This window comes from Culex quinquefasciatus, chromosome 3, assembly GCF_015732765.1.
Source record: "Culex quinquefasciatus strain JHB chromosome 3, VPISU_Cqui_1.0_pri_paternal, whole genome shotgun sequence".
NCBI classification, from domain to species: domain Eukaryota; kingdom Metazoa; phylum Arthropoda; class Insecta; order Diptera; family Culicidae; genus Culex; species Culex quinquefasciatus.
Genome location: NC_051863.1, coordinates 63,464,246 through 63,489,943, shown reverse-complemented (window position 1 = coordinate 63,489,943; position 25,698 = coordinate 63,464,246). Strand labels below are relative to the sequence as shown.

At 37.2% G+C, this 25,698-nt stretch overlaps 1 protein-coding gene across 2 annotated transcripts in view; it reads right to left on the bottom strand.

Moving 5' to 3' along the window:
• Positions 1-25,698, bottom strand: part of LOC6054663 (zinc finger protein rotund) — a 219,150-nt gene that overhangs the window by 47,076 nt on the left and 146,376 nt on the right. For both annotated transcript variants that reach the window (XM_038261933.1, XM_038261932.1), the window contains exons 3-5: positions 21,122-21,208; positions 15,552-15,609; positions 15,211-15,452 (exon numbers count right to left, since the gene is read on the bottom strand). In XM_038261933.1, the coding sequence (XP_038117861.1) occupies positions 15,211-15,452; positions 15,552-15,609; positions 21,122-21,208 (387 nt within the window). The remainder of the gene's footprint in view (positions 1-15,210; positions 15,453-15,551; positions 15,610-21,121; positions 21,209-25,698) is intronic.

Sequence of the window (25,698 nt, the reverse complement as noted above, 5' to 3'; positions counted from 1 at the left end):
TCGAAATCGGAAAGCAAAAGCTTGATCCTTTCTCTCGTGGTGAGTGAATTGTCGGAAGTAAGTTTGTCATTTTGTCACCTGCAGAAGTGCACTTTTTTTGCGTCCAATTTTCACTTGAGAAAACCCGACGCTCTCGACGGCCGTGTCACTCAGGTTTAAACAATAATGAAACCACGTGAACAGAAAAAAACTAACTTAATCCACCTATGTGGTTGGTGCCTTCCTCACTCTTTTCCAACAATGGGTGATATGTAATATGATGGGTTTGGACACAAAATTGATCCAAAAAAACACACATATCACTCAAGGGCTCATAAGTGGCATTATAAGTGGTCAGAACTCGAGACAGGGATGGGTCGGATGATGGATCCGGACATTGTTTACATACATTTTAATGAGATACGGCTACAAAAAAAGTACATAAATATCACATAAGTGGTTATAACTCGAGACAGGGTTGCCAGATCTTCAATGTTGTAGATTCGTTGGAAAGGTCTTTCAAATACCTAATCAACGATGGGTCGGATGATGGATCCGGACATCGTTTACATACATTTAAGTGAGATCCGGCTTCAAAAAAGTACATAAATATCACTTAAGTGGTTATAACTCGAGACAGGGTTGCCAGATCTTCAATGTTGTAGATTCGTTGGAAAGGTCTTTCAAATACCTAATCAACGATGGGTCGGATGATGGATCCGGACATCGTTTACATACATTTAAGTGAGATCCGGCTTCAAAAAAGTACATAAATATCACTTAAGTGGTTATAACTCGAGACAGGGTTGCCAGATCTTCAATGTTGTAGATTCGTTGGAAAGGTCTTTCAATTACCTAACCAACGATGGGTCGGATGATGGATCCGGACATTGTTTACATACATTTAAATGAGATCCGGCTACAAAAAAGTACATAAATATCACTTAAGTGGTTATAACTCGAGACAGGGTTGCCAGATCCTCAATGTTGTAGATTCGTTGGAAAGGTCTTTTAATTACCTAACCAACGATGGGTCGGATGATGGATCCGGACATTGTTTACATACATTTAAATGAGATCCGGCTACAAAAAAGTACATAAATATCACTTAAGTGGTTATAACTCGAGACAGGGTTGCCAGATCCTCAATGTTGTAGATTCGTTGGAAAGGTCTTTTAATTACCTAACCAACGATGGGTCGGATGATGGATCCGGACATTGTTTACATACATTTCAATGAGATCCGGCTACAAAAAAAGTACATAAATATCACTTAAGTGGTTATAACTCGAGACAGGGTTGCCAGATCTTCAATGTTGTAGATTCGTTGGAAAGGTCTTTCAATTACCTAACCAACGATGGGTCGGATGATGGATCCAGACATAGTTTACATACATTTAAGTGAGATCCGGCTTCAAAAAAGTACATAAATATCACTTAAGTGGTCAGAACTCGAGACAGGGTTGCCAGATCTTCAATGTTGTAGATTCGTTGGAAAGGTCTTTCAATTATCTAACCAACGATGTGTCGGATGATGGATCCGGACATCGTTTACATACATTTAAATGAGATCCGGCTACAAAAAAGTACATAAATATCACTTAAGTGATTATAACTCGAGACAGGGTTGCCAGATCTTCAAAGTTGTGGACTCGTTGGAAAGGTCTTTCAATTACCTAAATAACGATGTATAACATGACGATGTTTGGTTCAGTTTACTGCCATTTATTCATCTTCCGAAAATATGCGAAAACACATTTTTATACATAACTTTTGAACTACTTATCGAAACTTCAAACAATTCAATAGCACCGTATGGGACCCTAAACCAAGTCGAATGCGACTGGTTTGGTCAAAATCGGTTCTGCCAGTGCTCAGAAAACTGCGTGACATTTTTGGTCACATACACACACACATACACACACACATACCCACACACATACACACACACATACACACAGACATTTGTTCAGTTTTCGATTCTGAGTCGATATGTATACATCAAGGTGGGTTTTCGAGCTTTTAATAAAAAGTTCAATTTTAGAGCAGGATTATAGCCTTACCTCAGTGAGGAAGGCAAAACCGGCTTCCACGAAAAAAATAATTAAAACTTGTAAATTTAGTTTTCTGACCACGCCACGCTTTCTGTTTTAGTTGGTGGCGGCAGCAGCGCAGCACTTCAAGTTGAAAATTGAGTGGGAGCGTTTTTTTTTTGTTCTACCCTTGCCAGTTTGAGAACAACTCACTTTTCCTTTTCCACTGACCCTTCCCCCCTCGCAGTCCTTTTGGGGGTGATTGTGATGATGATGTAGTTGGCGGTTGGAACAACTTCTGTTTTTTTTTTGTTTAAAACAGTTATCTGCTGTTACCCTTATCAGGCTTAGTTAAATTATCGATAATTTTTAGTTTTTTTTTATTATAAAATATTGAAAGGAAAACTATAAAATTCTAATAAATCCAGTAAGCAGTCGCAACACATTTGAAGGGAATATTATATTTGTCGTTTTAAAGTAAAAGATTATTTGTAAGGGTTGGAAACTTACCTTAGCTTATAGGTGCAATGGTTTTAAATTAATAACTTAATAATCAGTGTTGTAAAAATACCAAACTTTCAGTTCTCAGCGACTGCAATCATCGTGCGCCAGAAATTTCATCTCCCAACTTTCACTATCCTTATTTCCGTCGCGAGATTCTCAGCACCAAGAATTGTCGTTCTCTATCGCCTGTTTACACAATCTCTTGTGACATTCACTTTTGCTCTCTCATTACCACATTCACAATCACCCCACCACAACAGAACGGACAAACTCCCCTCTCGCGTTCTTGCTTTGCGGTTTTCTGAGAATACAAAAGAATCTTCAGCGAGTGTGCGTGAACAAGGAAAAGAGAAGAAGTAAAAAAAAGAGTATGATCTTGTGGTCAAACACGAGATAACAGATTTGGACTCACAAGCTGAATGTTTTTGCAGAAATCATCAAATGATAGTTTTTTTTTTCTAATGTTGATATCTCAGATACTAATGGTCCGATTTTCAATGTTAAAATATTAAACATTCGTAAAATCTTTCGATCTTTTTGAAAACAATATTTATTTTTTTTAATCAAGACAAACATTTCAAAAGGGCGTTATATTGAATGTTTGGTCCATTTTAAATGTTGGCATTGATTTAAAAACAATTAAAAATATTGTTTTCGAGAAGATCGGGAAATTTCATGAATGTTTCATATTTAAACATTGAAAGTCGGACCTAATGCTAAGATATCGACATTAGAAAATGATGGGTTGTTTGGGTGAAACTTACAAAACATCAATTTTCCTGTTTTTATACCTTTGCATGGCAATATCTCAGCAACTTAGGCTCATATTAACAAAGTTAAAAGCAAAATATAATGAATTTTGTCAGCTTTTCGAATTTTTATTCAAAAGTGGGCAAACATGGTGACTAATTTAAAAAAAATGAATAACTGCGACTATTTTCAAAAACAGTTACCTAAAAGTGGCTAAAACTTGAAAACGATTATCAAAATTTCACTAAAGAGCAATTCTCTACCAAAACCGGAAATGGATTTTATTTGTATTTTTTGATTTGGCTCAAACTTTGTGGGGGCCTTCCCTATGACCAAATATGCTATTTTGCGCCATTGGTTTATCCATATAAGTCTCCATACAATTTTGGCTGCTGTCCATACTAAAAAGGTATGTAAATATTCAAACAGCTGTAACCTTTGAGTGAATTTTCTGATCAGCAAAGTTGTAGGTATTGTTGAGGACTTTTGAGAAAAAAATAGGTACACGGAAAACAAAATTTGCAGATTTTTTATCAACTTTTTTTTTCCCAAAATACGTATTTTTTTTATTTTAGGGGACAAAAATCCGCAACTTTTGAGTTATAGAGAAACATGGTCAAAAAATTTGTCGCCGAGTTATGATTTTTTGAAAAAAAAACAGTGATTTTTGGAAAAGTCGAAGTTTCATGCAAAAACAAGTTTGACATTATTTTTTAATGTAAAATTGAATTTGCAATCGAAAAGTACCTCACAGATTTTTTGATAAAGGGCTCCGTTTTCAAGATTTAGCCACCGCAAGTTTGATTTTAGAGAAATATTTGCAGTTTTTCAATTTTTAAAAATAGTGACATGAGTGACCATTAAATGGTAAAAAATATTTTTTTGAAGAGTTCATAAAATTTGCTATAAAGTTGTCAAAGAGACATTGAAGATTGGACATCGGGTTGCTGAGATAGAGCCGCTTTAAGAAAAAGAAACACGAAAATTGAAGTTTTCTTAATCTCACCAAAACAACCCACCATTTTCTTATGACCATATCTCAGCAAATAATGGTCCGATTTTTAATTTTTGATACATGAAAAAATCGTAAAATTTTCCGATCTTTTCGAAAAAAATATTTTGATTTTTTTTTAAATCAAGGCTAGCTTTTTAAATGGGTGTAATATTCAATGTTTGGCTCTTTTGAAAATTTTCAAAAATCACTGTTTTTTTCAAAAATTCATAACTATATGGCTCAAAAGTTGCGGATTTTGGTCCCCTAAAACATATCAAAAAATCTAGAAAATCAAAAAATATGTATTTTGGAAAATTGAGTTTTAGTGAAAAAAAAGTTGATAAAAAAATCTGCAATTTTTTTCCGTGTACCTATTTTTTTTTCTCAAAAGTCCTCAACAATACCTACAACTTTGCCGAAGACACCAAATTGAACAGAAAATTCACTCAAAAGTAACTGTTGTTTGAATATTTACATACCATTTTTGTATGGACAGCAGCCAAAATTGTATGGAGACTTGTATGGGTGATCCAATGACGCAAAATAGCTTATTTGGTCATAGGGAAGGCCCCCACAAAGTTTAAGTCAAATCAAAAAGTACAAAAAATAAAAATGTTCGAAATCGGCCGATGTCGTAGAGAGTTGCTCTAAAGTACTTTTTGAATGCAAGCTTATTTCACATCGAAAAAGGAAGTTGAAACCTAAAAATCCTATTATGTATTTCAATATCGCCATTTTTGCAAAAAATCTACAGTATATCATTCGGCAAGACGAACACTTATTTTTTGCAGGGCTGCAGAGTCGGGTCATATTTCAAGCGACTCCGACTCCGACTCCGACTCCAGCTTTCCAAAATTTGTTGTCTCCGGCTCCGACTCCGATACCTAATCTGTATTTTAAAAATATAAAAAAACGCATTTCGGCACAACAATTTTTTGAGTAAATTTGAATTTTATTGTTTGACAAATTGGAACATTTTATTTAACTATTTTAAATTTACATTCATTTTTATAAGTTAATAATCTTGCTACACTAATTTTCAATTGTTTTTTTTTTCAGCAAGTTTTCATTTACTAAAAATTTCATTAGTACAGATTTCAGTAAATTTATCTGAATTCAGTAATGAGAAATTGGTGCGCAGTAACTTTCAAAGATACCCTGGTTTTGAAATAAACAATTTTCAAAGTAACTATTTTTTAAAGCTTCTTTGAATTTATTTGTGATTCAGACCAGTACACACTTTAAACATACAAATCATGAGAAAATTCTAATATTTGAAAAATAAATGAAACTATATCAATTATATCACCCCGATTCTAGGCATTTAAAAAAATAGACTTGTTCAACGATATTATTTAAGGATCAACACTTTAAAAGTTTTGTAGAGAAATTGTAAACATTGGGGTGATCGATATATCTAATAAATTCAATCACTCGTATATGCAATGTTGCATATACGAGGCATAAGAGCGCCGGTTTAACTGTATTTCAAAATTAGTTACAACTTATTTTCGACATTTTTTGTCAGCTTGAAATGTTTTCAGCACGTGTTGGCGCCAACGCCAAAGTAGATTTAATTTGCCCAAGAAATGATTTGAACCTCAGAAGATATAGTTTCCAACCGATATGATTTTTTAACAGTGTCAGGTATAGTAAATTTGCAAGAATAATCCATCCATTTCCACAGTGTCAGTTAATCCTTCCATTGTTTCAAGCACATAACACAACACAAATGTACCCGCACATACACGCCACACATTGAAGAAGAAAAGAAACAATAGCATGTAAATAACCGCAGACCAACTCACCATTCGTGTCCTTTCCCTTTCACACATGTTTCATTCATGAATCTCACAGCACACAATAGGCTCAAGGACGCGCAGCGCGTCTGAATAGGCAGCTTGCGCAAACAGACCAATAGGAGAGCAGGGAGTAGGGATGAATGAAGTAAATGAATGGAAAGAAGAAGTGGCGTGTACATTGGTAGGGAAAAGGATTGCGCACCCGAGAGGAGATTAAATAATAAGAATGTTTTTGTTGCAAAAATGCAAAGAAGATTCGGGAAGAAATGCCGAAGTTTTAGTTTAAAAACCCAATGAATTTGTTAGTCCGTAAGTCAGTTTAAGCTTGTAAATATAGCAGTAAAGATCGTGAAACAAGCTGTTTTCTTGCATCCTGGCCAAAGGAGTCCACTGGAGGAAAAAGTCGTTGTGAATACAGTCCACTCGCCGATTGTCGCCTTGAAGCTGTGTTGCACAAGTTAGTGTTGTGTCGTTGGTGAACGCTTGAGTGGCAAATCCGTCCGTCTTGGACATTAACGAAGAGTTAAGTTGAAAGCCCACAAGATAGCTGCCACGAAATTCCCCGCAACACAGTGGAAAGGTTGGACAGTCAAAAAGCCCTCCTGGAGCCGGGCCTAGCGCTCCTACATGGTCCTTCGAGCCGGATTTGTGTGAAGTGTTCGGACCTACAAGGTCCTTCAGACCGGAATTGTGCGAAAAGTGCGGACCTTCATGGTCCTTCAACCCGTTATTCTGTGAACGTTCAATGAGAGTCGCCAACCGGAAGTAAAAGTTGTCCGTCAACCCGGACATGTGAAAGTGGCCTTTAGCGGATGCGAGGAAGAACTGACAAGTGGGTCTAAAGAGACCAAAGTGAAGCACAGCCAAAGTGTTTTGCGAACCAAAAACTCGTGTGCCAAAAAGTTGGCAAAGTGCGTCCACGCCGTGGACAAAAAGTGCAACAAGCAAAAGGTTGCAAAGTGAACTCAAACTCAAAGTGAAGTGAAGTGAGGGCGCCAAAATGGTGTTACACACGCCAATGAAGCAGCCCGTGAATCCAGATGAAGTGAAGTCGCTGATTCATCAGCGAGGACAGGTCAAGGGAAAAGTGACGAAAATTAAGAATGCCCTTGACGAAGCCAAGAAGAACCCGCAGAGGATTACCAAGGCGACGCTGAAGGTGTACGAGAAGAAGCTGGAAGCGCACTACCAGGAGTACGTGTTGCGCCATCGTGAAGTGATCGAAGTGGTTGCCAATGACAAGAAGGAGGAACAAGATGATGTGCTCGACGTGTTTGACCAGCTTCACACCGAAACGCTGGTGCTGGTCGAAGAGCTGATGGAGATGTTCAACCAGCCGGTCGCTGGCCCCTTTCAAGTCGGTGCCAACGGAGTGGCACCTCAAGTGATCGTGCAACAGCAACCTCTTCGAGCACCGATACCGACCTTCGACGGACAGACGGAGAACTGGCCAAAGTTCAAGGCCATGTTCGAGGACCTCGTCGGTCGCACCCGCGATTCCGATGCCATGAAGCTGCATCACCTCGACAAAGCCCTGGTCGGTGATGCAGCTGGGTTGATCACCGCAAAGATGATTCAAGACAACAACTACGAGCAAGTTTGGAAGGAGATCAGCGAGCAGTTCGAGAACCAACGTGTCATCGTGGATACGCACATCGATGGATTGTTGCAGCTCAAGCCAATCACCAAGGGAAACCACAAGGACTTGCAGGCGCTCACCAAAGCCTGTGATCGCCACGTCGCCGGATTGCAGTACCAAGGACTCGTCGTCGACAGGTTGTCAGGACTTATCATTAACAAGCTAGTGGTAGGGTGCTTAGATGATAGAACTAGACAGCAGTGGGAAAGGACGCAGAAACAAGGTGAGTTGCCAGACTTTAACCAAACATTGCAATTTCTGAAAACCGAGTGCCAAGTCCTTGAACGTTCCCAAAATTCGCGCGTCTTGAGCTCAGCAAAGGAGCAAAGCAACACCAAGCCATCTTGCCCCAAACCAACCCCAAAATCCCATACTGCCACATCTGCAAAGGTCGCCAAGTCATGTCTGGTTTGTGGGGCGGATCACCGTCACTTTGAATGTTCGAAGTTGCTGGCGATGACAGTTCCGGAGCGCAATGCCAAAGTTAGTGAGTTGAAGTTATGTTTTAACTGCCTCCGAGCTGGTCATCGACTTTCTAGTTGCTCGAGCAACCTGAAATGTCAGACTTGCCACAAGAAACACCACACCTTGCTCCATAACGACTCTTTCTTCAAAGCTCAAAGCGTTAGACCAACCCCAAGCCTCCAAGTAACGAACCCTACAACACCTCAGTCTGAATCTCCCAACCTTCCCACGTCCACTACACTGAGTCAGAACCTGCAGCAGCAAACCCCTCTCAACTCTTCATGTTCATCCAACCATTCCCAGAGTTTGAAAACTGTGATGTTGCTGACGGCTCTTGTCCTGATCGAGAACGATGGAGATCCCGTTCCTTGCCGTGCGCTTCTTGATAGTGGCTCGCAAGTAAACTTTCTCTCCGAGCGGATTGCCGACAAGTTGAAGGCCCCTCGTGAGTCGCTGTACGTTCCGATCGCTGGTGTAGGTGGGTCAAAGATGTATGCTAGGGAGAAAGTCCGGGTAACCGTTCATTCGAGATACTCGGCCTTCGCCGCCAGTTTCGCATGTCTGGTGGTTCCAAAGGTGACTGGAATCATCCCCGGATCGAAGATTGATGTTTCCTCCTGGTCGATCCCAGTGGGAATCCAACTTGCGGATCCAGAGTTCAATGTCCCCGAGAGAATTGATATGTTGATTGGTGCCTCCATGTTTTTCAGCCTGCTTAAGTCAGGACAGCTGCACCTGGCAGACGGTCTGCCAGAGTTGCGTGAAACTCATTTCGGCTGGGTATTTTCCGGCGAAATCGAGAATTCTGTGAACCATTCACACATCGCGAACAACGCTTCGTTGGATGTGCTGAATCAAACGATTTCAAGTTTTGGGAGGTCGAGGATCTTGCCGATCCAACGCCCCCACCCTCTGATGTTGATGAATGTGAGAAGTTGTTCGTGGAAACGCATCGTCGTTTACCGTCAGGTCGATTTGTTGTCAGATTACCTTTTCGTGAAGATGTTTCAGGGTTGCCAGACAACCGTTCGCTCGCTCTTCGTCGGTTCCTGCTGTTGGAGCGCCGTCTCAACAGAGAACCAAGTCTGAAGCAGCAGTATGCTAAGTTCATTGATGAGTATGAAACCCTTGGTCATTGTCGTGAGGTTGATGAGTCCAAGGATGTAGACCAGCATCGGTACTACATGCCCCACCACGCCGTCCTGAGGCCGACGAGCTCGACCACGAAACTGCGAGTAGTGTTCGACGCGTCGGCCAAGCAAGGTTCTACGGCGAAGTCGCTCAACGAGGTTCTCCACGTTGGAAAGCCGGTCCAAAGTGATTTGTTCAGTATCCTCCTCAGATTTCGTAAAACCCCATTGCATTCACTGCCGATATTGAAAAAATGTATCGGCAAGTGCTTATCGACTCGTCTCAGACGAGGTTCCAGAGAATTCTGTGGAGGAGTGACTCTTCAAAACCGATTCGCGTGCTGGAGTTACAGACGGTAACTTACGGTACAGCAGCTGCCCCGTTCCTCTCGACCAGATGTCTAGTTCAGTTGTGTCAAGATGAAAGAGAGAAGTTTCCGCTAGCAGCCGAGGTGGTTCGTGATGATTGTTATGTCGATGATATCCTTTCCGGTGCTAGTTCCGCTGACGAAGCTGTAGTCGTCCAGCGGCAGATTCGAAAGATGCTTGAGTCTGGAGGTTTTCGTGTCCACAAATGGAGCTCGAATTGCCAGGAAATGTTGAGTAGTGTTCCCGAATCTGATCGTGAGAAACTTGTGTGCCTCGATCAAGGAAACGAGGTCGTCAAGGCACTGGGTCTGACATGGTGTCCCCAGTCTGACGAATTTATGTTCGTGGTGCGTCTTCCAAAAGATGTCACCGAATTCACCAAGCGAAGTATTTTCTCTGAAATCGGCAGGTTGTTTGATCCCATCGGATTTCTATCCCCGTGATTGTTGTTGCGAAGCTTTACATGCAGAAGTTGTGGTTGATTGAGTTGCCATGGGACGCTAAGGTCGAAGGAGATCTTCTGGCGTCGTGGTTGTGTTTCCGTAGAGCCCTCCCCAAGGTTAGTGAAATTCGGATTCCACGCTATGTTATCAGCCCGTCGACTGTCGCGATTGAGCTTCATGGATTTTCCGACGCTTCCGTTGTTGCTTACGGTGCAAACATTTACGTCCGATGCATCTTGTCCGACGGCAGAGCTCAACTTCGCCTCCTCTGCAGCAAATCCAGAGTTTGTTCGCCCAAGAAAGATCTCAACATTCACCGCAAAGAGTTGATGGCGTGTGAACTGTTGGCTCGCATGATGGTTAGAGTTCTCGAGACTGTCAAGTTTAAGGTAAGCCAAGTCGTACTTTGGACTGACAGTCAGGTTGTCCTCGCGTGGCTTAAGAAGTCCTTGGCGAAGTTCGATGTGTTCGTCCGAAACAGAGTTGCCAAGATTCTTGAGCTCACCGCAGGATTTATTTGGAAATATGTCAGGTCAAAGGACAACCCCGCTGATATTGTTTCCAGAGGCATGCTTCCCGAGGCTCTAATGTCGAAGTCCGAGTTCTGGGAAGGCCCATTCTTCCTGAGAATCGAAGTGTATGATGAGGAAATCCCCCAGAAATTCCAGATGATGAACTCCCGAGTTGAAGCTTGGTCCGATCATTGCAACCCCAGTGTTCAATGAAGACCAGCTTCCGGTGTTTACAAGGTTCAGTTCGTTCAGAAAGCTGCAGCGTGTGATGGCATACGTGCAGCGTTTCATCCAAAATTGTCGTCAGAAAGATCCGCCTTGTCGAGTGTTCATGATTCACCCAACGATCCCTGAGTTGCGCGCTTCGCTGGAACTGATCGTAAAGATTATTCAGCACGAAGCACTCAGTGACGAAATCCACCGTGTTCAGAATGACGAACCGTGCAAGAAGATTGCAGGTTTGCACCCGTTCTACCAGGACGATGTCTTGAGAGTTGGAGGTCGGCTTCAGCAATCCTCGCTGTTGTTTCACTCCAAACACCCCTACATTTTGCCGAAACACCCTGTAGTTGACCTTTTGATTCGCGCTTATCATGAAGAAAATTTGCATGTCGGTCCCAAGAGTCTGATCGCTGCTTTGAGGACAAGATTTTGGCTGATCGACGGAAGGTCGTCAGTTCGCAGAATCACCCATCGTTGCGTCACGTGTTTTCAGGCTCGCCCGAAGGTTGCTAGTCAGTTGATGGGAAATCTTCCTGCATATCGTGTCAACCAAGCTCTGCCGTTCGAGGTCACTGGTGTGGATTACGCAGGTCCAGTTTATGTCAAGGAAGGTCGATACAAGCCCAAGATCGTAAAAGCTTACATCTCGGTGTTTGTTTGTATGGTCACTCGAGCCGTACATTTGGAACTCAATTCAGATATGAGTACAGATACTTTTCTCGCAGCTCTGAAACGCTTCGTAGGTCGTCGAGGACTTCCCCGAGAAATCCACTCCGATAACGGAACCAATTTCCGCGGAGCGAAAACCGAGCTACATGAGCTCTATGAATTGTTGAAGTCCCAAGTCACAGTCGATGAAATCGCTCAGTTCTGTCAGCCTCGTGAAATTAATTGGTCGTTCATTCCCCACGAAGCCCCCAACTTTGGTGGTATTTGGGAAGCCGCCGTTAAGAGTACCAAATTTCATTTGAAGAGAACTCTCAAGGAAGCCAAGTTGTCCTTTGAAGAGTACGCTACAGTTCTGACTCAGATAGAAGGAATTTTAAATTCTCGTCCTCTCTATGCTACCTCTTCAGAACCTAATGATTCAGAGATTCTCACCCCCGGACACATTTTGATTGGTCGTCCCCTGACCGCCGTACCTGAACCCAGTTGTGAAGGTGTTCAGATAAATCGGCTCAATCGCTGGCAGTACATGCAGCGATTGCGCGATGAGTTTAGGAGAAAGTGGCATCGCGATTATTTGCAAACCCTTCAACCCCGCGGTAAGAATCGAGTTAAGTCCGCCAACATCAAACCAGGTATGATTGTCTTGCTAGAAGAAAAAGATGCGCCTGTACAGGTGTGGAAGTTGGGAAAAATCACAAAAACCTTCCCCGGGAAAGATGATTTGGTGCGTACGGTCGAAGTACAGATCGGCACAGTAGTGTACAAGCGGGCGATCCATAAGATTGCTGTTCTGCCAATCATTGATAATGCAAATTTGGTTAAGGTCACAGAGATTCCATCTCTGCCCGGCGGGAGTATGTTGGCGCCAACGCCAAAGTAGATTTAATTTGCCCAAGAAATGATTTGAACCTCAGAAGATATAGTTTCCAACCGATATGATTTTTTAACAGTGTCAGGTATAGTAAATTTGCAAGAATAATCCATCCATTTCCACAGTGTCAGTTAATCCTTCCATTGTTTCAAGCACATAACACAACACAAATGTACCCGCACATACACGCCACACATTGAAGAAGAAAAGAAACAATAGCATGTAAATAACCGCAGACCAACTCACCATTCGTGTCCTTTCCCTTTCACACATGTTTCATTCATGAATCTCACAGCACACAATAGGCTCAAGGACGCGCAGCGCGCGTCTGAATAGGCAGCTTGCGCAAACAGACCAATAGGAGAGCAGGGAGTAGGGATGAATGAAGTAAATGAATGGAAAGAAGAAGTGGCGTGTACATTGGTAGGGAAAAAGGATTGCGCACCCGAGAGGAGATTAAATAATAAGAATGTTTTTGTTGCAAAAATGCAAAGAAGATTCGGGAAGAAATGCCGAAGTTTTAGTTTAAAAACCCAATGAATTTGTTAGTCCGTAAGTCAGTTTAAGCTTGTAAATATAGCAGTAAAGATCGTGAAACAAGCTGTTTTCTTGCATCCTGGCCAAAGGAGTCCACTGGAGGAAAAAGTCGTTGTGAATACAGTCCACTCGCCGATTGTCGCCTTGAAGCTGTGTTGCACAAGTTAGTGTTGTGTCGTTGGTGAACGCTTGAGTGGCAAATCCGTCCGTCTTGGACATTAACGAAGAGTTAAGTTGAAAGCCCACAAGATAGCTGCCACGAAATTCCCCGCAACACAGTGGAAAGGTTGGACAGTCAAAAAGCCCTCCTGGAGCCGGGCCTAGCGCTCCTACAGCACGACACTTTGATTTGTTTTTATTTACATAAAAATGAGCATGTTTCGTTCCAAGCAGAAGATTGATATAATAGTTGATAATGTTTTGAAAACATTGTTATTTTTGTTAATTACTGATAGTGAGCTTTCCAATCACAATAAAAATGCTTCGAAAACATCATGGTATCTGATAAATATCTTTAATCAAAAAATAAATTTAACAACAATATGTTAACGCAGTGCACGCAATTCAATAAATAAATTTACAATATAAAAAAATGGGAATTAACCTGTATTATAACAAATATTGAACAATACATAAGTTCGTAAATTATATTAATTTTTTTGACAACTCCGACTCCGGGTCTATCAGAAATTTACGACTCCGGCTCCGACTCCGACTCCACAGCCCTGATTTTTTGTCACACGTAACAAAGGTTTTATAAGGGCTTCAAGGAGGTTGTTGGGATCGAAAAAAAAACCTTGAATGTAGATTTTAGAAATTGGCCGTGACAGGTTTTGCAGAGGTTCTGTTAGGTTTTAAGAGAGGTTTATCGGGGTTCTGGGGAGGCTGTTTCGACTAAGTGGTTTTAATGGTGGTTTTGGCTAATAGGTTTTATTGCGGAGGTGACAGCTTTGATAAAGCCTAAGATGTGACTTGAGAGGCCATATTTTAGCAACCAAAGGTCGGATCAACAATATTAAAAAAGCAAATTGTGGAGAATTTTCTCAACTTTTTGATTATATTATTGGACACTTATTATTATTTGAAAAAAAAAAATACAATTTTGTTGAACCATTTAAACTAAAATGGCTTTAATTCAAAAGAGTATATTTTACCAAATTTAAACGAATTTCTTTTCGATTTAGAATATAGAATTAAATTTTACATCTTAAAAAGATTTTTTGTTTTTTTTTTTCGTGTGAATTTTGAAAAACTAAACGTCCGTCATACCTGGCTGGCAGTTTTTGTCTACTAAAATATAAAAAAATGTTTTTTTACAAGTGTAATTATTCTATCCTGATTAGTCATGATCATAACCTACAACTTTGCCGATCACGCCAAATCGATCAGAAAATCGATGAAGACTTGTGTGAAGTTACTTATGACGCCAAATGGCTCATTTTGGACGACACATAAAAAAAATAAAATGAACAGTGGATTTGCGAATTTTCAAAGAATTGCTCAGAACGACTTAAAACTTGAAATAGATCTAATTTCAAGAGCTTAATGCTAAGTCGTTTTAGCCAGGTGTGATGTTACCATCTACACTTTTTTTTAAATTATTTAGCATATTCATAATGGTAAAATGGTAACAAATTTAAATCTGTATTTAAAAAAAAATTAGTATTTTTTTAAAGTGACCTCTTTTTTCGATAAATCAGCTTAAATAACTTGAACAAGTTTGTAATTTATAAATCTTTCAAAAATGAATCACATTTTAACAACACACAAATTTCAAGACAAAATGTTAAGAAGGCTACAATAACCTGTACCTGACTTTAGTTACACACTTTTTTTCCATTCACGACTCAACATTTCCCCATTTACCTTGACGACAACCACTAGAACGAGGCCTGGCGTGGGAGGGGAGGTGACGATCCAATTGGGAACGAATTTGAAACAAAACAAGAGACCAAACTTGTGGCAGAAGTGGTTAGTAGCTGCGAGAAATCATTAAAACATTTTTAAATTGAATTTTTACTTTCTTTTGGAAACCAAAAAAAAACTGAGGTGGTTTTCGACACAGAAACCACCCCTTTCGCACAGAGGAAACCCCAAAAGGCTCACCCTGAAGTTCATTAGGGGCAGGTATGGGTGGGCTAGAACAAGTGAATTGCCTCAGGTTAGGTTGGCGTTGCTGGTCATTCAATTTGAAAGTTTAACATTTGAATGTAAGGTGGTTCAACATTTTTGTGATATTTCCATAATTTTTTCAGCATTAACAATCAATAAAGTTATGTTCACCCACTCACCTGTGGACACATTTTGCACTGGTACTTCCGGCCCGTTCCGTTCGGCAGCCCGGTCCCGATCTTGGTCGCGTTGATGGGCTGTGGCACCACAAGCAGCGCGGCCGCCGAGTTGGGGTGCACGTGGTGATGTCCTCCCGGCGAGCCGTTACTAACTGCACCCCGTGCTCCGTAAATCTGGCTCATCTGGGCGGCCGATTGCATTCCGTGGTGGTCCAGCAGCCGCCCATCGTCAATCATGTGGCCTGTTTGCAGGTGAAATGAGATGAAATTATTAAAATTTGAAAATTTTCATTTTCATTTTTGAGCCACGTGACAAATTTCGTCACTGAAAAAAAACTCACCTTTTTGCAGATTGTTGTGATGGTGGTGGTGATGATGATCGACTGCATTCATTTTGGCCTGAAAAAATCGAGAAAAAAATAAAAGGAAAATTTCAGCAAAAAAAACGATGAAAATAATCAGATTAATTGACGAATGCTGAGATGAGACAATGAGAAAACAAGAAAAGCTGCGTGTACCAGCTGGTACAAAAGAATCCAAGGGACAAAGCTCACAAATGATTTAATTGACGAATGAAAATTGGAAACTCAAACTACCTCACAAAGAAAGAAAGGCAGAGGGGGAAAAAAAACGGAGTCGAAGTGCAATAATCGAAAAGCGTGCTTCGTCATCATCAGTCATTCGGCGATAGTGTTGGCCAGGCTGAGATTTCGTTTCTCCTGGGAAAGGGAAATGTACCGGTGCGAAAATGAAGGAAAAATGACGATCAAAGGGTTTTTTTTGGAATGGGGGAACGGCTCAGGGAAGCTGGCCTTTGCAAAGTGGATGGTTGTACAAGGAGTTCGTTAAATTTTTTAAATCCATAAAAATCCTTGAATGGAATCAAAAGAGAATAAAAAGGAATAAAAAGAGAATAAAAAAAATCAAAACAAAATCAAAAGATAATAAAAAGGGAATCAATAGAGAATCAAACGAAAGTTAAAAGACAAACATAATTAAGAATTAGAAGCGAATAAGAATAAAATGAAAATCAAAATGAAAGAAATTGTTGAACGAGACCTACAAGAGCATAGATTCAACATAAAATAAAATAAGAAATGAAAAAAATAAATGAAACAGAAATGAAATAAAAATAAAACAGAAATTAAAGAGAAATGAAAGTGAAATGAAAGAGAAATGAAAGAGAAATGAAAGAGAAATGGAAGAGAAATGAAAGAGAAATGAAAGAGAAATATTAGAGAATTTAAAGAGAAATGAAAGAGAAATGAAGAAAAATGAAAGAGATGTGAAAGAAAAATGCAAGAGAAATAAAAGAGGAATGGAGGAGAAAATGAGGAGAAATAAAAGAGAAAGTTAAAAGAAATCAAAGAGAATTGAAAGAGAAATGAAAGAGAAATGAAAGAGAAATGAAAAAGAAATCAAAGAGAAATGAAAGATGAATACTAGAGAAATTAAAGAGAAATGAAAGGGAAATGAAAGATAAATGAAAGAGAAATGAAAGAGATTTGAAAGAAAAATGAAAGAGAAATGAAAGAGGAATGAAGGAGAAATGGAAGTTAAAATAATTTAAAGAGAAGTGAAAGAGAAATGAAAGAAAAATGAAAGAGAAAGAAATTAAATTAAAAAGAAATGAATGAGAAATAATTAAAAAAATAATGACAAATGACAGGGAAATGAAAGAGAAATAAAAGAGAATTGAAAAAGAAATGAAACAGAAATGATATAGAAATGGAAAGAGAAATGTAAGAAAAATTATAGAGAAATTAAAGAGAAATAAAAAAAATAAAAGAAATCAATGAGAAATAAATAAAAAATGCTTTCGAAATGACAGGGAAATAAAAGAGAAATAAAAGAGAATTGAAATAGAAATGAAAGAGAAAAAGATAATCAAAAGAAAATCAAAAGAGAACCTATACAGAATCCAAGATAATCAAAAGAGATAAAAAAAACTAAAAGAGAATCAAAAGAGCATCAAAAGAAAATCACAAAAGCATCAAAAGAGAATCTAAAGAGCATCAGAAAATAATCAAAAGAGAATCAAGAAAGAATCACAGATGATTCAAATAAGAACCAAAAGAGAATCTAAAGAGCATCAGAAAATAATCAAAAAAGAATCAAGAAAGAATCACAGATGATTCAAATAAGAACCAAAAGAGAATCAAAAGAAAATCAAAAGAGAATCAAAAGAGAATCAAAAGAGAATCAAAAGAGAATCAAAAGAGAATCAAAAGAGAATCAAAAAAGAATCAAAAGAGAATCAAAAGAGAATCAAAAGAGAATCAAAAGAGAATCAAAAGAGAATCAAAAGAGAATCAAAAGAGAATCAAAAGAGAATCAAAAGAGAATCAAAAGAGAATCAAAGAGAATCAAAAGAGAATCAAAAGAGAATCAAAAGAGAATCAAAAGAGAATCAAAAGAGATTCAAAAGAGAATCAAAAGAGAATCAAAAGAGAATCAAAAGAGAATCAAAAGAAATTCAAAGAAAATCAAAAGAAAATCAAAAGTGAAACATTAGCTTCAAGTGGACCATTATCACTTCAGCTTCTCCTCCCTGAAAACCCACTTTCGTTCCCAATTGAAAATTATTTTTTCGAAGGCTCCCCGGGAAAAAAACAAAACCTTCTTGTGCCTTCGGAAACAAAAGACACTCCTTTGTCCGGTCGAGAAAAAAGGTAAATCAAAAAAGTAGGGTGTGAAAACATTTTTTCACACCAAACTTCAACATCGACAAAAAAAACGCCCAGTGAAATCCCAAACCAGCAGCACAGCTTTGCTTCACATTCTAAGAGAAAGAGGGAGCTTTCTTTCATTTTGCGCCTGGAAGGCTGCACATCCTGGTGCTAGAATGTCCTTGCCTAGTGTTTGCAGTGTAAGGTAAAGAAGGTTGAGGGAGGAGTGGTTCTGCTAATAAAAATCACACTCCGAAAGCATTGAGACGCACATGCTGGCAATTTTTAGAGTGAAGGGGGAAAGTGTAAACAGAGCTGTTCAGAAAAGTGTAATTTTTTGGAACTAAGAACATATTTTTTTCAACATTTAAATTACAAAAATGTTTCATTCAAATTTTGATCAAGATTGAATCCAAGTTATGCCAAGTTTTATTTTCAATCACTGGAATTCTTCGAAATTTGCGAAATTAAATCCGAAAAGATTTCTAAAATCATTACAATAAAAGGTTTTTTTTAAATACCACGGTTTTTCAAAATCCAATGAATAAAAAAATAAATGTTTACAAAGAATAATAAATGCAAACAGAGCAGAAAAAGTAGAGAGAGTCATGAAAGGAAACCAAAAGGTATAAAAAATAAAGAAAAAAAGAATTAACTGACAATCGAAAGTGAATCGAATAAAAATCGAACAAGATGTATAAGCAAAAGATTAACAAAAATACTGAAAAGAGAATAAAATTTTAATCAAAAGATAAAAATTAGAAGCGAATAAAAATAAAATGAGAATCAAATAAAAAAAAAGGTTTAACGAGACCAACAACAGCAGAGATTCAACATAATATCAAATGAGAATTGAAAAGAAATAAATAAAAGAAAAACGACAGAGAAATGAAAAAGTCATGATAGAGAAATCAAAAAGAAATGAATGAGAAATAAATAAAAAATTAATAAGAAATTAAAGAGAAATGAAAGAGAAATGAAAGAGAAATGAAAGAGAAATGAAAGAGAAATGCAACGTTATGAAAGGAAAACGAAAGAAAAATGAATGCAAGAGAAATAAAGAGAAATGAAATAGAAATAAAAGAAGAATGCAAAAGAAAAGATAAAGTAAAGAAAATGAAATGGGATAGAAATGAAAGAGAAATGAAAAAGAAATGATAGGGAAATGAATGAGAAATGAATGAAAAATGAATAAAAAATGAATAAAATATGAATGAGAAATGAAAGAGAATGGAATGAGAAATGAAAGAGAATGGAGTGAGAAATGAAAGATACATCAAAGGGAAACGGAAGAGAAATGAAAGCAAAATGAAAGAGAAATGTAGGAAAAATTAAAGAGAAATTAAAGAGAACATAAAGAGAAATGAAAGAGAAATAAAAGCAAAATGAAAGAGAAATGAAAAAAAATCTAAGAGAAATCAAAGAGAAATGAATGAGAAATGAAAAAAAATGAAAGAAAATTGAAAGAAAAATGAAGAAAACTGAAAGAGAAATTAATGAGAAATGAAAAAGAAATCAAAGAGAAATCAAAAAAAATTGGTGAGAAATAAAAGAGAAACAGGAGAGAAATGATAGAGAATTGAAAGAGAAATCTAAGAGAAATGTGAGAGAATTGAAAGAGAAATGAAAGAGAATTGAACGAGAAATAAAAGATTAAAGAAAGAGACATGAAAGATAAAAAAGAAAGAAAACAGAAATGAAAGCAAAATGAAAAAGATATGAAAAGTAAATGAAATAGAAATGAAACAAAAATATAAATAATAAAAAAAGAAAAGAAAGAGAAATGAAAAAGGAAAAACAAAGATAATCAACTGATAATCTAACGAGATCTAAAAAGAATCAAACGAAATTCAAAAAATTTAATGGAAATCAAATGAGAAGCCAATGAGAGTTAAATAAGAATAATATTTGATTCGAAAGACTAAGAGTAAGAGTAGAATTCAACGTGAATTAAATTTAAATTGAATTAATTGTATGTCAAACAGAATCAACAAAACGACTCAACGAAGAGAATTAATAAAGAATCATTAGAAAATCAAAAGAAAAACAAAAGAGAGTTGAAAGAGAGTTGAAAAAGAATCAAAAGATAATTAAAAGCAAGCCAACAGAGAATAAAAAGGAATTTAATAGAAAAATAAAAGAGAACAAAAAATTCAAAGAGAATTGAAGTAGATTCAAAACGGAATTAAAAAAATTTAAGTAAAACAGATGAGAGACAAAAATAAACAAAATTTAAAAAAAGAAATAAAATGAAACGGAAACAAAAAAAAACAACACAATCAAATCAAAATAATAACAAAATAAAAACAATATGGAAACAAACAAGAAACAAAAAGATCAAAATGGAAACCAAATAGAAACAAAATAGAAATAAAATAGAAACAAAATAAAAACATATTAGGAACAAAATAGAAACAAAACGGGAACAAAATATAAAACAAAATAGAAGCAAAAAAGAAAAAATAGAACCATAATAAAAAAACAAAAAAGAATCAAAATAGCAACAAAATCGTAACAATATAGAAACAAAATAAAAAAGAAAAATGGAAAGAAAATCGAAACAAAGTGAAAACGAAAAAAAACACTTCAGAAACAAAAAAGGAACAGAAGAGAAACAAAAGAGAAACACAAGAGAAACAAAAGAGAAACAAAAGAGAATCAAAAGAGAAACAAAAGATAAACAAAAGAGAAACAAAAGAGAAACAAAAGAAAATTAAAACAGAATGCAAAAAACTAGTTTACGTCAGATTAAAATAAGTTGATAGTTTTAGAGTCTAAAAGTGTTTTTTTCTGTTGTGTAAAAAATAAGCATCTTCACCCTATCGTTATTTTGAAGAAAAAATCTCCTCACAATTTGACGAAGTGAGGCATGCTCCTTTGTTGCTCGAGAAGGAAAACCTGCTCGCACAACATCAATCAGTTTGCGTAAAACTGAAAAAAAGGGTTGATCTTGGAGGGTTTCCGCGTAGTTTCATCCTGAAAAGAACCACCCTAGCGATGCATTTTGTTTTCTCCTAGCCACTGCACGAATGAATCAATGACGATTTTTATTAGGACTTCATGGAGCAGAGCTTTCTCGCATGTCGTCACTCGTTCGCCCACCGGAAATGGAAAACCCAGGAAAAGCTTTTCTTTTTCCCATCTCGAAACGGGATCCCCGGTGTTCCTTTGTGTGCGTTTCCCACAACAGAAATTGAAATAAAAAAAGTCTTCGACTGAACAGGGAATGTGATTTGCAATACCTCGTATCCTTGCTTCATCGACATGTGGTTTCTTGGCGCGGGCCATCCACTGTAGGCGTCCATGTCCTTGGTGTGCTGGCCGCATTGCTACACGCAGAGCGTCCGGAGTCCAAATTCCGACGTTCGTGTTTTGGAATTGCAGATGCCGGGGATTAGACGGGGGTTTGCAGATCGAAAGAAGGAATTATGCAGCACAAGAACGCGCCCGGCCCGGAGATTTCCAGTTTCAGTCCAGTTCAGTGTTCGTTTGATGTGATGTGAGGCAGATGCAATTTCACGAGGGTCCAGCAGGAAGAACGGAATTGTGCGCAAATACGACGACGCAGTCAGTCACGCATAAGTTCGAATGGGCGGGCGGGCGGTGGTTTTCCGGGTTTTGCACACAGATTGAGATTGAGAGAGCAGTGTGATTCCAAGGATTTGGTTAGTAGCGTGTGGTTAGAGGGAAGAGAATAGAAAAAAATGAAGAAGTATGTTAGTAGAGGAATAACGCATTTAGGTTTTATGATTTTAAAGGAATTTTTAAGAAAGGAGGCCTTCGATTGTACTCCCTATTCGATCGTAGTTTTGCAGATTTTAGTCTACCATCATTGTCAAGATTTTTTGTTATTCGAATTGATTGTGCTTTATTGCAATTTTGTGTTCATATTGGCAACACTGCCAGCTTGTGCCAAGCTCAAAATATGCCTTTTTTGTATAAGATGTATCCAAAAATGTTTTTTTTTTCAAAATTGAAAAAAAAGTTAATTTTTTTAGAGTGAACTGGTATTTCCGAAAAGGGGTCCTGATTTTCGGTTCAGATCAGAAATCTCTCACTCATAGTCGAACGAATCTATGCCGACTAAAGCGCGCAGCTATTCGTGAGCGAACAGCGACTCGCTAACTGCCAGTGACTTGGTCAATTGCTTCACACAGCAATACCAGTAATTTGTCAGTTTTTCGCTGACTGCTCCGTCCATCAACCAGAATCTCAAACGAATATGCTCAGGGAGGAGAGAATCTAACAGCGTGGCGCTCTATTTGCCTGCACTTTCACAGATTATCGTCAATTTGTAGCAAGGTGGAAATTGCTGACAAATTACATATTCAAAATATTGCTGATTTTTTGAGCCGCTCGCTGTATTTCCGATAGGAATGAGAGGGAGAGCAAAAGAGAGAGAGAGAGAGTGTTCAGTAGCGATTGGTGTGCGGACAAACAGTAGGATTAGATCAGAGCAGTTTTGCGTCGCGTTCGGTTTGTGTTCGCGAGTGAATGAGCCTATTTGGAGCAATCAGGAAGAAAAGAAAAGATTTGAGCAAAATCAAAACTTTGCTGAAGAAACCAAATCGATCAGAAAATCCGTTTTCAAATTACTGATCACTGATTTTAATGTGATTTAAACACATAAATTACTCTAATCTTTTAGGTCAAGTATGATTGTAATTTGTAAAACTGTTTATCAGGCATGTGATTTATAAAAAAAAAGGTGTCAACGTTGACTATGGATGGCCTATTTTTGAAAGGGGGACAAATATGCCAATCCAATGTTTTGATATGTAATGTTAGGAATCCGATAAAAATGATTTCAGACATAGGTTCATTGTTCAACACACTTTCAAAACACAATTTAAAGTTTTCATACAACAGATATTAGGCTTGATTTTTTTTGATGTTTTGAAAAGTTTCGAAATCCTTAACTTTTTAAAGAATTTCCTGATCGATTTTATGTCTTCGGCAAAGTTGTGCTCGGTATCAAAGGTACTCGAAAATTTTGTTTTGGCGATATTTAAAATAACTTTTTTTTAACAGAAATTCAATTTCTCAAAATTAGCTTTCAAGATTTTTTGGTTTGTTTTGGGGACAAAAAACTGAAACTTTTGTGCCTAATCTCGAAGTATTTTTTGAAAAAAAAGTTTTTTAGCAAAATAATAAAAAAAAATCTTATTTTTACTGTTTAAATACAAGTTTTAATGTTAAATAAAATTTGCAATCAAAACGTACTTAACAATATTTTTAAATTTTAACCCTCTGCTGCCCAAATTTTTTTTTCGAAAATTTTTATTTTTCCCCTGTTTAGGAGGTCGTTTTGAGCAACTTTTGTTCTACGAAAAACTTTACTTCTCTTGTTTTATGTTTTTCTTGTTACATTTTTAGTATTTTAATTTGCATTTATCTTGTTAAGTTTATGTTTGTTTTTGGTAGTATTCGGCCTTCTCTACCACCTTGTTTTTACAGTCACTTTTTCAATTTCTGCTTGTTTTTCACATTTTCTGCTTTAAAATGGCACCATTATCATTTAAATTGTAGAAAAATGCGAAGAGGCATAGTCTGGGACACTACAGAAATTACTGCATACTTCTTTTTACATAAAATATAGGAAATGTCAAAAACACAGAAATAATTGACCCCTAAAAATATTTTTTTTAAAGCATTGGCAAAGTCACATAAAACAAGTAAAACTTCCAACCCTTATATTTTCTTAAATTTCAGGAGTTCTTCTTTCCAATGCTTTTTAAAGATCAAAAATTGGTTTAAAATGGATTTTTGGTGATTTTTTAAATCGAAGCCTTTCCTCCAAAAAATATTCATTTAGCAAAAATTAAGGCAAGTGTTGGAAATTTTATATGGAACAATCAAATTTTTAAAGTAGATAGACGGCAATTATATCTTTCAGCAGAAAATGGCGGCTTAGGACTTCAAGACCCTGAAAGTAAGTGCAAGGCAATATTTATAAGAAATGTGTTACAATCTGATTGTCCAAGTAATGATGAATATTTACTTCGATACAAATATACATCTAAATTATCGCGTAACTCGAGAGAATGGCTGAAAACTGCAAATATGATAAAAAGCAACTACAATCTTCACTCGTGCAAACTTATCTATTTATATTTTATTGATGAATTTAAATTTAAACCTAAAGTTGAAATAGAATATCCGCAAATGAGCTGGGAAACTGCATGGCTTCAAGTTCAAATTTTTTGCAGCCAGAAGATCGATCTAGTGTTTATAATTTCTTAAATGACTTAATTCCTAATAGATTTAAATTATTTCAATACGGGATAAGAAAAGTAACCGATAATAAATGTGAAATCTGCTTTGAAATTGATAACAATCTACATCGCCTTAATTCGTGTCCCAACGTTATGGAAATTAGAAATTGGACTGAACAGATTTTGAGAACCCGAATGAATGTAAGGTGTAATGATTTAGAAGACATATTATTCTCCCATATTGATAAAAATAGTATTCAACAAAAAGCAGCATTATGGATTACGGTACATTTTGTAGGATTTGTCTTTAGAAAATTTCCAAAGTGTAGTTTGTATGTATTTAAAAAGAGTATTAGGGAGCTTAGGTGGAATAAAAGAAAACAATTTGTATTAGGGTAGAGTAGTCATCAATGAGACACGGGGAACAATGATAAAATGGCTCTCACAAGTCGTAGTTTCAACCAATCAGGCTGATATTTTTGGGAAAGGTGTATCTACTGGATACACGTCTGCCATCATAGTGGCTTTGGTTATGGACGCTCCCTTGCAAAGTTATTCATAAATGTTTGATTTTGGGATGTAAAAGTAAATAATGACTGAAAATTACATTTTCGCTTATAGGCTGCCAATAATACAAAAACTAAAATTTCTCCAAACTTTTTTCGTCATTTCATAGGGCATGAGTTGGGCTACAATGGCCATTCATTAGAATTGACCAAATTTAAGAATTTACCCAGAATCCAGGGCTGTCTCATTGTTCCCCACTCTTTTCAGCCTATGGGTAACAATGAGACACTTTGATTTTTCTTCATTAAACTTTTCAAAATCTAGAGAAATCCTTCAAAACATGAATCGGAAGTGATTTTTGACATATTTAATGAATTTTGACTTCATTTAGCCAAACATATAAAGTTATATGGTATAAATAAATGGATTTTACTAAATTTAAATACTTTTTAGTATAACTTTTGTTAATGAAAGCTTCAAGTTGGCAAAATTGCTTTAAAATGTTCAAGGTAAGTCACCTGCAATGGAACAATACAAAAACATGATGTTTTACTAGAAAAGTATTGATTTTCGTAGAGTGTCTCATTGTTCCCCACCTGTCTCATTGTTCCTGCCAAGTGCGTCTACAATGAGACAGTTGGATTGCTCTGGCTGTAGAGGTCGGATCGATCTCATATTTTGGTCAATGTTAGAACTCACTAAAAGAAAGTAAATACAACAAAAAGCTCATTAAAACATGCTGATGAAAAAAATACAAAAATCGTTGAAAGTTAAAAACCAAAAGTGTCTCATTGATGACTACCCTACCCTACATTTCGGAACCTTGTTGAACATCTGTTGAAATTCTCATGTATTGTAAAAGCTTAACGTAAACTGGTAAATAAATGATTATTTAAAAAAAAGCCCGTCTAAAGGCGGGGTTGGGTTGTAGAGGGTTAACTGAAAAATTCACGTTTTTCGTTTTTTTTTAAATAGCATTTATCTTGAAATATTGTTATCGAAAAGTTTAAAAAAAGAGAAATAGGATTGCCGAAGAAACATTGGAGATAAGAATTCCAGTCGCTGAATAAGCATAAGCATAAGCATAGGTGCCCACC